The sequence below is a fragment of the Lynx canadensis genome, chromosome A3 (assembly GCF_007474595.2).
Source record: "Lynx canadensis isolate LIC74 chromosome A3, mLynCan4.pri.v2, whole genome shotgun sequence".
NCBI lineage: Eukaryota > Metazoa > Chordata > Mammalia > Carnivora > Felidae > Lynx > Lynx canadensis.
In genome coordinates this window covers 53,783,395-53,797,588 of record NC_044305.1, presented here as the reverse complement: position 1 = coordinate 53,797,588, position 14,194 = coordinate 53,783,395, and the positions used below count along the sequence as shown (strand labels likewise).

The following is a 14,194-nucleotide window of genomic DNA, read 5'->3' as shown; positions in this document are numbered from 1 at the left end:
CTTTGCATTTGACGGGACAGGTGCTCCATGTGTCTACACCCCAAGCCCCCCAGGATGCGGTTCGATACCTGCTTCATGTAGGCATAGCACATGGTCTCGGCAACGCGCTTCCCTTCATCGTAGCAGGCTCGGGGTCCTATTGGATTCACGTGGCCCCAGTAATCTTCACTCTGAGGGTGGACTTCAGGATCTGTGAGTGCAGGAAAGTAAGACCATGTGTTCATCAAGCTTGTATGCATCGTGAACAATGAATATTTACGATGCAAGAGACTGCTCTAGAAAGACCAGGGTAAACATTTACAAATGGAGAGACCCTGATCAATGCTGCACTGCCCATTCTCTAAGTTCCAGTGGGACAGGCTGGACAGTACTTTTACAGGGGAAGAAATAAAGTAAAAGACCAGGGTTCTCTCAACTGCAAGCCCCTCTCCCGTAAACTGTTCTTAACACTTAATTATACAAGCTATAATTAAATGTAATCTACGTGAAGGGATGTATGGTTCAACTTTATACTTATAAAATATGTAACTACAGCAAAGCCTGTACTTCTTGAAATAACTTCAGGAGCACCTCTGTGGAACACAAGGACTTCCCCACGTGCCAACAACCCTAGAACAAACTCGAGAGCCTCAATGAGACATTAGTACCCTGGTCTGTGTAGGTGGACGAACGGAGCGTCCCTGAGGCAAATGACCGCTTGTTGCCTTAGCACACATTTTATATTTCCCAACTTTTGTTTTTCTGGTGTGTAAATCAATCACATTTTAAGATGTGCCAAAGGCACAGACCATTTAAAGAAACCTAGTAACAAATTCTTTTTTAACACAAGTGTATTTTGGGAATGTGGATACCTAATTTATATGGCACACTAGGAATTTTATACAGCCATAGCCAAAAAACCTGGACAGTGTACGGGAGCTCTGTGTTATAAATTCATCTCGTGCTTATCTTATAGCCAAAATCTGACTGCAGCTCATGGATACAGAGTCACGAATACACAGGTGCCCGAGTCGGCCGGCCCCCCTCGGAGACTGGGGCCCCCCACCACTGCAGCGTGGCCGAATCCAGGGGCAGGTTCAGACCTCTCTATCCAGTGCTGTGGTTTAAAGTTCTCTTAAAAAGGGGGCATGTTTTTACTACAGGATGAGAGAAGAGGTCTATGGCAAATACCCCCTGAGAGAAGAAAACCAGCAACTTAATTTCACACAGATGTTAACAGATGATGGACATTAGGCCTTTTCTGGGAATTTCTGACAAGGGCCAGGCAAGCTAGACTCCAAAGAGACCATCATAAATTTGGCAAATGGTAAGAAAGAAGACCAGGCACACGCATGCATCTGTCCCTCAATCAGCACCCCTGGGCTGAAGTGTCCAGGGTGCCCAAGGTTCAAGACACCACTTTAAAAGTGCCCACTCTCTGTGATAAAAGTAAAGGTCTAGAGTCACAACTGATTTCCAATTAGTCTCCCCTTCTCAGCATTTTGTGAGGCTAACACACTAAGCACCCACTCCACAAAATGCCAGTTTCCTGCACTATTCAAACATCAGAGCAGACCAGTTACACCCTGATGTTACTTAAGAACCCTAAAAACTGATGACAAACTGTCATCAAATGTGCAGATAATAAATGAAGTGAGAGGAGGAAGAAGGCTGGACAGGGAAAAGATGTCACTCATTGTGCCCTTTTGGCCAATATGAGGAGTACCTTTATATTTGAGACATTTAAAAAGATTCAGCCCTTTGAGATGCACCTGGGTGGCTCAGTTGGTTAAGTGTCCTACTCTCGATCTTGCTCAGGTCATGATCTCACGGTTCATGGAATCAAGCCCCTCGTCAGACGCTGCGCTGACAGTGTGGAGCCTCCTTGGGATTCTCTCTCTCCCCCTCTCTCTCTGACCCTCCCCTGCGTTTTTTAAAAAAAAAAAAAAAAAAAAAATCCAGCCCTCTCAACTGTGATATATAAAGCTCATCAGAGGAAGAGAAGGGGAATCATCCAATGACTTATAAAGGGAAACTGACCCCTTGTGAAGTCTTGCTATGGAAAGAAACAGGGAGGCGGAATGCAAACCCACTCAGCTGTCTGTTCTAAAAGCAATGAGGGGAACAGGTAGGGGGTGGACGCTTTTAACTGCCAAGATTTCATTTTCACAGGAATTACAAAGAATAGAACTGCATTTAGTAGAACTCCTCTTTTTCTAGATTTTTTTTTTCACTCAGTTCCCTTATTTAAAAAAAAAAAAAAAAGCATCTCTTCCTATTTTGCCCCTTCACTTCATTTCTCTGTCCAAAACAGTAATGTGAAGTAGATAAGTTGCATGTCAGGGTCTAGCTTCTGCTGCTTCAACAATGCCATCCTCCACAACCCTGCACCCGTTGGTTTGGGGCTGAACCCGCACCCCTCATTCTGCTCCTATCCCAGGCTGGCTTAATGGGCCTGGAAGGGAGGTAAAGTTCTGCAGGTTGGCAAAACAGGCTCGTGGTTTTCTGGCATTCCCTACTTCAGGTTCTTCCAGAAGTCATTATACAACAGGTGAGGCAATCAGTACATATCTCTTTGTCAAGCAAGCAAAAGCCAACCCCTGAGCTCTCGGTGGGTCAGGCTCACAGCACCCACTGCTCATACTGAAGAATAACGTGCTCCAGCTAACCTGGCCAAAAAATCCCTACTGCATGATTTCTGGGGTCCTTTCAGAGCTGAATGGGAAACACCCCTCTGTGGCTTTGTAAATGGCGGGGCCTCCTGGGCAAGGTGACATGAAGCAGTCGTCCAAGGGTGTTCTTCGGCGGGAGGAAAAGGGGTTCGTGCCTTTTCCGAGAGCAGACCACGGGTGGCTGACAGGTGGCCTCGTTGCTGGCTCGCGCACAAGCAGGGAGAGTGGGCTGAGCCATCTTACACACGGAATCCTGCACTCATTTTTGATTCCTTCTTCACCTGAGACAGTCCCATGGGCCCAGAGCAAGCACGACTGGGGGAGCCCCACCACTCACCTCCATACACCTCCGAGGTGGAGGCCAGGAGCAGGCGAGCGCCGACTCGTTTTGCCAGCCCTACAGAAATCAAAGATACGATCAGGGAAGCTGACAACCTCAGGGAAATGAGGAAGTTACAGAAACGCATGCATGTTTTTGTGGCCAGTTGATGCAGTTTTTTAGTATTAATTGTATCTGATCATCTGTGCCCTGTGCACCATCCACTCATATTGTATCTACCTTGAAGCAAACAAACAAAAAACCAAAATAGAAGAACACAAAGGAAACCTCAGAGGCACAGTATTTAGTTGGACACTTGTAGGTGCAGGTGCAGGCAGGGCCAAATGGAGAATCTGTTAGTTTGGTGAGGTGTGGGTTTGGGGTTACCACCAGTAGGCAGAAGGCAAGGCCATACGCACCTTCCCTTCCACCGTCCCTGTGACGCGGCCCACCTGCCACTTCCTTGACGTGCCCCCTGGCATTCTGACTGTGCCGGAGCCAGCCCCCGCCGGCTGGGCCCCCCCACCCCGCGCCCCGCCCCCCCCCCCCCCGCCACCTCCTTCAAGGCTCGGCTGCAACAGCCCCTTCTCCAAAACGAGTCATGACATCCCTGTGACGGGCTCTAAACGCTTTCCTGCACAGACCCCTTGCAGGCAGAATGGACTAGAACACTGTGCTCGGTGGTAGTCAGGTAGGTATGGAAAGTCTCCAGGCACTCACAAAGTCCCAATGTTCATCAGAGGCTCACGGCAGCTGTGCGCCAAAGAGGCCCATCGCCCTTCACTTAACCCAATGGCTCCCGAACGTACTTCCCCTCGGAGCCTTTGTGGACAGATGCCACCAGGTCGACAGGCTGGGGGGTGCCACACACCCAGTGCTGCACGCATGCCCGCCCACGGGGCAGAGGTCCAGCGAGGTGTCTGTGAAGTGCTAGGGCTGGGAGCTGGGTGTACGCACACAGCCTGCGGGCACTTCTGGAGGCAGCCAGGCGACACAGAAGGGCCCTGGCATGAGGGGCCTTGGGGTGTGGGAGCACCCAGGGGAGGAAAGCAGGGAGCCATGAAGACGCCCAAGAACAAGAGAGCAGGGCTGCCAAACAGGAAGGATCTGGAGATCATCTGTGCAAATGCCACAACGTGCTGGAACAAATAAATGCTAAAAAGGGACGTAGCAGCACCTGGAATTTATAGGCTAAGGCTACCAACACCACAGGTCTGTCTCTTTCACTCCTATTTCAGCCCTCGGAAGTCTGCCGAGTGATCACTGTACCACATCACTGCATAGACGCAACGGCGGCAGTTTCAAAAGGAAGGACCCCAGGGTGTTGGGTGTTTTTTTTTGTTTTTTTTTTTGTAATACACTTTTGAGGTAACTGTAGAGTCAAATGTGGTCATACAAAGTCAACAGAGAGAGACCCTGCATAGCCTCTACTGAATTCCCCCAACAGTAAAAGGCTGCAAAACCAGAGTACAATGTCCCAAGCAGGACACTGACATGGATACACTCAGGACCCAGAGCATCTCCATCATCATGAGGACCCCTTGGCGGGGAGCCAGGGGAGCCCCACCTGTGTTGTTCTAGTGCCCAGATGTTTATGCAGAGACTGGACAAAGGGGTCTCATCTTGAAGAAACCGAGCAAGGGCCCAGAGAAGTGGGGAGCCACAGAGAGGGAAGGGCCCCACCAGGAAGAGGCCGGGGGGGGGGGTTCACTGCATCTTGTCTCAAGTGCAAAGCGATTAATGACAGCACCTCTCTCCGTCTGGAATATGAAGTCCCTCTTAAGTCTTTGCGGCCGAGCGACCGTCCCCCACCTTCAGCTTTTGTCCCTGTCATTCCTGAAAGGAGTTTATCATTCCTTCAGGACTTCCAGGTCCAATCTCACCCATGGCCCACGAGTCCCTTCTGCCTGGAACTCTAACAGCATTTCACTGGCACCTCCCTTTGGGAACATTCCCTTCCTCCTTGGTGTCACTGGTGCCTGGGCCCATATATCGCCTTCTCCAGGAAACACCAAGTTCCCTGGCAAAAGACAGGACGGTGCCTGGGCATAGTGACTGCACAATGGATGCTATCTTCTTAAACATCACGTGCTTGGTGGCTCCTCTGTTGTATCTCACTTGGGTACGAAGGAGGCAGCTGGGGCGGCAGAGGGAGTGTGGGGAGGGGTGGGAGCAGCAGGCAACTCTACCAGTGTCTTACCTCTGAGCAGAAGGGAGACCCTGTTCTGTCTGGTGACCAGGGCAGGGGTTGTAACAAAGGGAACATAGCCCCTTCTACACTAGGAGAATGAATCATCTATTTCTTGCAGAGCTGGACCCCTCAAACTGTTTAGTCTACGAGGACTGAAAACCAGTCTCCGGCATCCCTTTCGGTCCCTTGTCTCCATCCTTCCCTCGAATTACAATTTAGTGCTGCATTTCCCAAACCCATTTATAGAAGCTGTCTTAAATGTAACCATAATTAAATCCATTTTTCACTTGACATTTTAAAAAGTGGTTCCTTTTTCCCCACTTTGCAACTAATCAAAACTCCCAGTTTTTGAAACCTGTGTCAAACTTAAGATGCCTCTGATTTTAAGCATTCATAGGTACGCATTATCCACAGCTACCAATCTACGGCGTGTTGTTTGTAACACGCACCTGTGGCCCCCTTTGGTGAATCCCGCAGTTCAGCCTAGACTTGGGCACTCAGCTTGGACAACCCCATAAGGTTGGCTGGTTTTCTGCTCCTCCCAGGAGCACTCCTGAAACCCCCGTGCGTGCAGTCCGCACTGACCTGGCCTTGGATCAGAGTCGCCAGTGCCTCTTCCAGCTCAGAGGCACACACACCATGTATCACAGGGTAAAGTGAAAGAAGGTGTCACACAGTCACACACACAGTCACAGTGACAGGTGGTCACTCTCAGGGGATTCATGTGGCAGTGCAGACTGGTTACTAGGATGGTGGTGTCCCCCATGACAACTCTGATGGCTCGTAAAGTCACTCCAGGGGTGAGGGAGGGGTCTAAAGTCCAAGACCAAGCTCTAACAGAACGTCGATGGCCTATGCCTGGGATTGCCTACAACATTCCCCAAAACAGCTGCGAAATAAGAGAAGGACAACTTACCTAGCATGTTTAACGTCCCGATCGTATTGGTCTTCAGCGTCTTGATGGGGTTATACATGTAGTTTGGAGGGGAGGCCGGAGAGGCCAGGTGGTATATCTGGTCAACTAAAGGAGACAAAAATGGAAGTTCGTGATTTCCATGGAAAACATTAAAAATATTCTGAATTCCTAAGAATCAGACCGTATGATACAGGCATTTCTGTAGCACTGAAATTCTAGTTGTTACTGTTTTACTCTTCATAAAAAGTAATTTGCTTTTGCAATTAGAAGAACTTTAAACAAAAATAGAAAGTCTAATTGTCTGCAACAAAAACACATGGGGGCCCAGTAATCTGGGCCTGTTCTCTAACGAGAGTCAATCTGATTCCAGAGTTGACTGTTTTCTGAGATCTGTCCCAGATACAGCATGCAAATCAGGAGGAAGACCAATTTTTCAGACACTGAATTAAACATGAACATCCAAAGCAAGCAAGGTTTTTAATTTGTAAAACCAATCTGACATGAAAGCACTAACGTACGGGAGGAAATAATCTTTTGCTTTGTTTTTGCAAATCTTGTGTACATAAAACCAGACCCTGAGATGACAGTTGGGGGGTAGTTTCTGTTTTTCATTGACTGATTATTTTTTAATTTTTGTTTTCATTGTTTATTTTTGAGACAGAGAGAGACAGCGTGAGCGGGGGAGGGAGAGAAAGAGAGGAAGACACAGAAGCAGAAGCAGGCTCCAGGCTCTGAGCTGTCAGCACAGAGCGTGACGCGGGGCTCAAACTCACCAGCCGTGAGATCATGACCTGAGCTGAAGTTGGACGCCCAACTGACTGAGCCACCCAGGCGCCCCCTCATTGACTGATTATTTATTGAGGATCTGCTTAGTGGCTCCTGAGCAAAAAGACACACTGGAAACTAACGTTAATAATGAGACTTCACTCACTGAATGCCTATTTCGTGAAGGACACAGGACAAGGGTGGGGATACAATGACAAATCACCAGCTCTGGGGGATTCTGGCCTGATGAAGGAGACTGGGCAAGGGGGTCTTGCTTCGAGGCGGGCCTGGCTGTGCAGAGAGATGGGCCAGGAGCTCATTCCCGGCTGGGCTACTTGGGAGTGGGTGTGCTGCGTACCAGGGACGGGAAAGGGTGAGGCTACAAGGCAAGAGTTTCTGCTGCAGCTCTGAAAGGTCTCAGTGAAAATTTGGTCCAGCTACAGCATGTGAGACTTTAAATACCAAGATAGAACCTGGATTTGCACTGACAATGAAGACCACTTAGTTCAGAGCAAGAGACATTCTGAGAACCTGGATTTTGGCACCAATCACTAAGCAGCTGATAACGCATTGTAATAATCACCATAATTTTGAGGGTAAAATACCATTATTCCTGTTTTACATAAGAGATTACAAAGCTTGCAGGTGAAGCAGCTAAATAATGACAACGCCAGGATTTGAACCCAGTTCCATTTTAATCCAAACCCAGAGCTTTTTTTTTTTTTTTTTTTTAAATTTTTTTTTTCAACGTTTATTTATTTTTGGGACAGAGAGAGACAGAGCATGAACGGGGGAGGGGCAGAGAGAGAAGGAGACACAGAATCGGAAACAGGCTCCAGGCTCTGAGCCATCAGCCCAGAGCCTGATGCGGGGCTCGAACTCCCGGACCGCAAGATCGTGACCTGGCTGAAGTCGGACGCTTAACCGACTGCGCCACCCAGGTGCCCCCAAACCCAGAGCTTTTTGAGCATTATACGGTACTGCCATCACTAGAGTTGTAGTCGGAGGGTGGTTTTTACAGCCACAAATGGTGAAATGACTGGGTTCTGCACGACTCCCCTGTGTACAGGCATTCACTGGAACATCCCCATCCCCAACCCTTGCTCTCTGCCACACAGCACAGAGGCCCTTGGGAAGCAATGTCTCCCTGTCAAATAGCATGTATAGGAAAGCCATCCCTCCAGACAAAGTCTATTCTGTGCCACTGCACTTCAGCTCCAGGTGAAAGAAAATGTCACCACCATCACAGCGAGCCAAGGAATGGGGGATCTGAAACACCACAGCCAAAACGAATCCTTCTTGTACATGGCTCAGCGCCCATTCAAGAGGGCCTGCAGGGACCTCCTTGGCCTCCCATCCTCTTCCTAACCAGGGACCACTGCTCTCTTTTTAGGTAATGGCACATTAGGGGCTAGGTTTTAGAAACCACAGACAAACCGGCAAACTAGGAAAAACAGTTCCCATGGTGAATTCTCCAATGTAACTTTCTCAGAAAACATCCCCTCCCACCAAAAAATGCCCACCCTCCCCACCGACACTCACTCACCACCCATGCCCTCCTGAAAATCTCCTGTCGTGCCCGGATGGCATAGGAATCACCACAGTGCCTTCAGGGGCCGGGGCTATTTCCGAACACTCTTCTCACCCAGGGGTGAGAGCCTGATGACAGTTTATCTTCACACAAGGGGCAGAAATGATGCCTCCACACAAGAGCATAATATTCTAGGCTGTGAGCTTGGTCTCTACTTAATTCACGCTAATTATCACAGTCTTTCAAGCCCAAGCACATCTGGGAGGCTCAGTACACATGAGCCACCAAGACTAGAAGAAAGCAGAAGCCGGATGGTTCTATGAAGATAGTATCTTTGGGAAGGGGTTCTAGGTACTGCACAGGCTCATGGAAAAACCTGGTAAGTATATGTTTTTCCAATACCATGACCATCCCTCAAGAAAGCAAAAACAACATGTAAAAGACTATAGGCCCCATTTTCTGGATTATTTACAAGGCTTCTTTTTTGCCAAGACTATTCCAGAAAACTTCTGATGTGGTTGCTTTAAAAAGTCTTAATTTTGGGGATGCCTGAGTGGCTCAGTCGCTTAAGTGTCCAACTCATGATTTTGGCTCAGCTCATGATCTCATAGTTCATAAGTTTGAGCCCCGCATTGGGCTCTACGCTGACGGCATGGAGCCTGCTTGGGATTCCGTCTCCCTCCCTCTCTGTCTCTCCCCTGCTTGTTCTCTATCTCTCTCAAAATAAATAAAAAATTTAAAAAGTCTCAATTTTTTTTAAAAGAAGATACTTCTGCAACACTATATCAAAATCTCAATAGCGATTTTGCAGATACAGAAAAAAAAACCATTCTGAAATTCATATGGAATTTCAAGGAACACTGACTAGCCAAAACAATTTTGAAAAAGAGGAACAAAATTGGAAGACTTACATTTCCTGATTTCAAAACAGTACAGAACTACACTAATCAAAGCAGTGTGTTACTGGCATAAAGAAAGATGTATACACCAATGGAATAGAATACAAAGTCTAGAAATAAAGCCTTGTATACATAGTTCAGTGATCTTTGATAAGAATACCAAGTCACTCAATGAAGAAAGGACAGTCTCTAACTGTCAGTTGGGAAAACTGAGTATCTACATGCAAAAGAATAAAATTTTATTCTTATCTTACGCTATGTACAAAAGACCTAAATGTAACACCTAAAACAATAAAACTCTTAGAAGAAAACAGGGAGAAAGCTTCATGACATCATGGCAAAGATTTCTTGGATAGGACACAAAAAGCAAAGGCAACAGAAGCAAAAACAGAAAAATAGGAGTACATCAAACTTAAAAACTTTTCTGACAGAATCAAAGGACACAATTAACAGTAAAAAGGCAAACTATACAATGGAAGAAAATATTTACAAGCCATATGTATGAAAAGGTGTTAATATCCAGAATATATAAAGAACTCTTAAAAATCAACAGAATCAAATAACTCAAAAAATGGCAAGGTCTTGTATGCCCAAAAATGATATACAAATGGCCAACAAGCATATGATAAGAGACTCAACATCATTAATCATCACAGAAATGTAAATCAAAACTACAATGAGGTATCATTTCACACCCATTAGGATGGCTACTATTTAAAAAAAAAACAAAAACAAAAACAAAACAACAAGTGTTGTTGAGGATGTGGAGAGAATGGAACCCTTGTACACTTTGGCGGTGACAGAAAATGGTGCAGCCACTATGGAAAACAGTGTGATGATTCCTCAAAGTCTTAAACACAGAAGTAATGTAAGAACAGGAATCCCACTTCTGGGTATATGCTCAAAAGAATTGAAAGCAGGGTCTCAAAGAGAAATTTATAAACCCATGCTCATAGCAGCACTCTTCACAATGGCCCCCAGTAGATGCAACCTAAGTATCCATAGGTAGATGAACAGATAAACAGAATATAGTGTTAGCGTGCATGTGCGCACGCACACACACACACACACACACACACACACACACACACACTGAAATGTTATTCAACCTTAAAATTGAAAAAAATTCTGTCACATACTTACAGCATAGATGTACTTTGAGGACATCACCCTAAGTGAAATAATCCAATCATGAAAAGTAGGATTCCACTTACACGAGGTACTTAGAGTCGTCAAACTCAGAGACGCAAGGTAGAACAGTGACTACCAGGAGGAGCGTTACTGTTCAGTGGGTCCAGAGTTGCAGTTTTGCAGGTGAAAAAGTTCTGGAGAGCTGTCCTAACATAATATGTTTAACACTACAGACTGGTACACTTGAAATCAATGGTTCATATGGTAAAAAAACAAAGTAAGATACTGATGAGCCGTAAAAGCAGATGAAAAGAGTATTAGTGGAAAAAGGGTATAACTTACTAAAGCTGAAGTCAAAATGAATAGTTTTTTGTGTACATATGTGTTCTCTTCCCTTTCTCTACTCTGGGAATATAAGAGCTAAAAATAAGGCTCATGAGCCACTGCCAGTCATTCAAGATTCTCAGTCAATCCTTGCTATGTATCTGTCACCCAGTGAAGCTTTCGAGTGAAAGATGCCTAGACCCCTGGCATCCAGGGGCAGACATCTCAGGCAGGGAGACTCTGGACCTTTATAGACACAGATACTTTTAAAGCCACATTTGAAGACTACTAATTTAAAAGTAGAACCCACACTTTTGAAAGACCAATCTTTCTTTAAGAAAACACAAAACCTTTGAAAATGATTTATAGTCTGTTAATATGCAAGTTTGTTAAGAGTGTCTATCTAAATACGAGGAAAATCCTAGGATTGCTTTCTGACCCTCCCCCCTCCCCCAAGTTACTCAGAGTTGATAAATAGCTGAAAATAAGAAGCAAACAAAGATTTTACTGTGAGACCTATAAGTTAACAAGACATGTCTCACAAAATGCCATCATTTTAAGGCAGTTTCGTCCTTTCCAGCTTACAGACAGGACCGGTAACAGCAGTCTGTTCGTGCTCACCTGCTTCAAAGCTCAAGAACACAGGTGTATGTAGCTGACCACTAACTCCACATTCAGGTACAGCATTTCCAATTATTTTTTAGTTTATTTATTTATTTTGAGAGAGAGGGGGAGAGAGAGTGCAAACATGAGCGGGGGAGGGCAGGGAAAGAGGGAGAGAGAGAGAATCCCAAGCACACTCTGCTCTCTCAGTGTAAAGCCTGGCACAGGGCTTATTCCCATGAACCACGAGATCATAACCGGAACCAAAAATCAAGAGTTGGAACACTTAACCGACTGAGCTGCCCAGAAGTCCTTGCATTTTCTCTTTATAAAACATCTCATCACACCCCACTGCCTCTCTCAGGGCAGAAGCAGGCCAGATCCACAATACAGTAAATCTGGCCGAACCTTCAGAGCTGAGTGCCACCCCAAAGAGCCTACTCCCGTGTGCCTGGAACTGAGCTTGCGACCTCCGGATTTCTGCTCATGCAGGTGCAGCTGCCACATGCTCCCCAAAGACCGTGCAAATCGAGGGTATGGGTTGTGATCTCACAGAAGACATCATTCAGCACTGCTTTTACTCTTGAGGTGACAACCTATGCAGCGAAGAAAGGAAGGTCTCCAAAGCATCAAAGACCGCGGGAGAAAAGGGTGCCCTGAGAGCCCATCCCTTGTGAGTCTGACATCAAATAAAAGGTGCAAGCATTTCTAATCCGCTCCATCTCCTTTGCATATGCAGGATCCATACTTTCTCCTGCAAGGCTCAATTCAGATGTCAGTTTGTGTGGGGAGCCTTCTTGCGGGCCCTGGTCAGAGATCATCACTCTTACCACCGGCTGCCTGTGCCACTGGTTAATTACTGCATTCTGCCTTGTCAAGTGCTTCCTACACATCCTGTTCACCAGATGAAAAGCTCACTGAGCACACGAAGCAATCCTTTTTCCTCCTTAGATCTCCACACAGCTTTGCTCTCTACAGCAGGGGGGCCGCCCTTGTTACCTATGAGCACACATGAAGGAAGATTCCTGGGCAGACCTAATGCATCAGAATGGCTAGACAGGCCTAGGAATCTGCCACGGAAAATAAATTCCCCTACATGGCGCCTTGGCCGGGGCCAATTTGGGAACGGTGCTCACTAAAAGTTAGCTGAGTGAAGAGACGAGCCATAGACTGGGGCCTTTTCATCCAAAAGACTATTCCATCTGCTAGCTCAGCCTGAGTGCAGCCTCTGTTACCCCTTGGAAAGGCTAGTAAGTAAGGTATGCCCTATAAAAACTATGTCACGACGCCTAAGTAGCAACACTGATGCACTGAAGAAGAACCTGAAATCCTATGAAAATTATTTCCAACAGTCCCTCCTTCCCATGAGAACGTGTTCTGCCTATAGCATTAATGACAGTAACTCTGGTTCCGGTCCTAAAAAGGACCACATGATGGAGGCTGTTGACTAATTATCCGGGTAAGGAATTATGAAGAGGAGAGCAAGGGGGGGACTTTAGAACACGCATAACATAAATAATTGGAATGAGAGGTGCTATGAAAGTACTAAGTAATATTAATAATAACAGAACAGTAAAGTTAACCCTCACATCCCAGAGGGGGAGAAAAGCCCTCAAAAAAAATGTCAACTGCCTTATCAAAAAGTACACCAAAAATGAGCGTGGCATTCAAAAATCTAACTTCAGGGGAGGGAGAGGAAGAAACAAGTAGAAAGGTATGCCCTCTCATTTGCTGGAGCTGTGCCTCTGGACTTGACCACCATGTGACCGTCCTGCGACCCTGTCACGTTTTCCAGGGCCATGTGCTGTAATCATGGAGAGAAAAATAGGAGCCTGAGAAATGAGCCCTAAAAGATTAGCTCAAATTAATGATCAAGGAAGGGAAACAGTAAAGCAAGCCAGTATTTTCCTTTTTCACAGAATTTCCTTAAATAGGTCCAAAACAGTATGCCTGCCAAAACACAGGACATTATTTTCATGCTGGGAAGAGGATGGGCCAGGGGAGGGTACGGCGGAGGCTCGTTCGGCCCCACCATGGATTCTGAAAATAATACTGCAACTACACGCACCACAAACGAACGTTTTATGTTTTCAAGATGAGTTTCACTGTGCCTGCAGTCTACGCAGATGATATATAAATATAGAAGGAATAAGGTGTAGAAGTTGAATGACTCCTGAGAAACCCCAAATTGCTCAGGTTCCATGAAAAAAAAAACGAGTGTGCTCTCCTACCAAAGGGGAAATCCACATAAAAGCCTACTGAATGTTTACATCTCCTGGTGATTTATTTATTATTTATTTATTTATTTTTGGCACAACTTCCCAGCATAGCCCAGTCCAACCGCCTCCCTGTGCCAGAGCCACACCTTACTTAACTGGTAAGGAGTTGCACCCTGCAGCTTTGGAAAAACTACAAAATAAAACAAAAGGTTGATTCTTGCTGTGAACTTGTGGGATTATTAGCATACAGCAGAACCCCATCGTAAAGATACTCCTTACACATTTTCTTCCCTGCAGTGCAGGCTGGAGCCCTGCCACAACTACACAAGGTGTCCCTCTCTGCAACATGGAACAACGCGAGGCCTACTCTTGTCCCCCAACACCAGTATTTACGATGGAAAAACAGATTTAAGAAGATACATAACGTTTCAGTGTAAAGACCAAATTTCTCTTGGCACAAAGAACTCAAACAGTGGGATTTTGCCTTCATTCACATCAAATAATATTGACTTAATACGAAGGGAAGACTGTGTATGCCAGAGGTCTGGCTCAGCCCCAGGACCCAAAGTTATGGTCAGTGCTGCTGCCTGTCAATTTCCTGCAGCTGGCGCCACCCGCACCTCTCCCCTGGAATCTCCTCCAAGT

The 14,194-nt window shown here is 46.2% G+C and overlaps 1 protein-coding gene across 2 annotated transcripts in view; it reads right to left on the bottom strand.

The window, feature by feature from the left end:
- UXS1 (UDP-glucuronate decarboxylase 1) overlaps positions 1-14,194 on the bottom strand; it is a 95,973-nt gene that overhangs the window by 27,808 nt on the left and 53,971 nt on the right. For both annotated transcript variants that reach the window (XM_030310296.1, XM_030310297.1), the window contains exons 7-9: positions 6,078-6,182; positions 2,989-3,048; positions 69-190 (exon numbers count right to left, since the gene is read on the bottom strand). In XM_030310296.1, the coding sequence (XP_030166156.1) occupies positions 69-190; positions 2,989-3,048; positions 6,078-6,182 (287 nt within the window). The remainder of the gene's footprint in view (positions 1-68; positions 191-2,988; positions 3,049-6,077; positions 6,183-14,194) is intronic.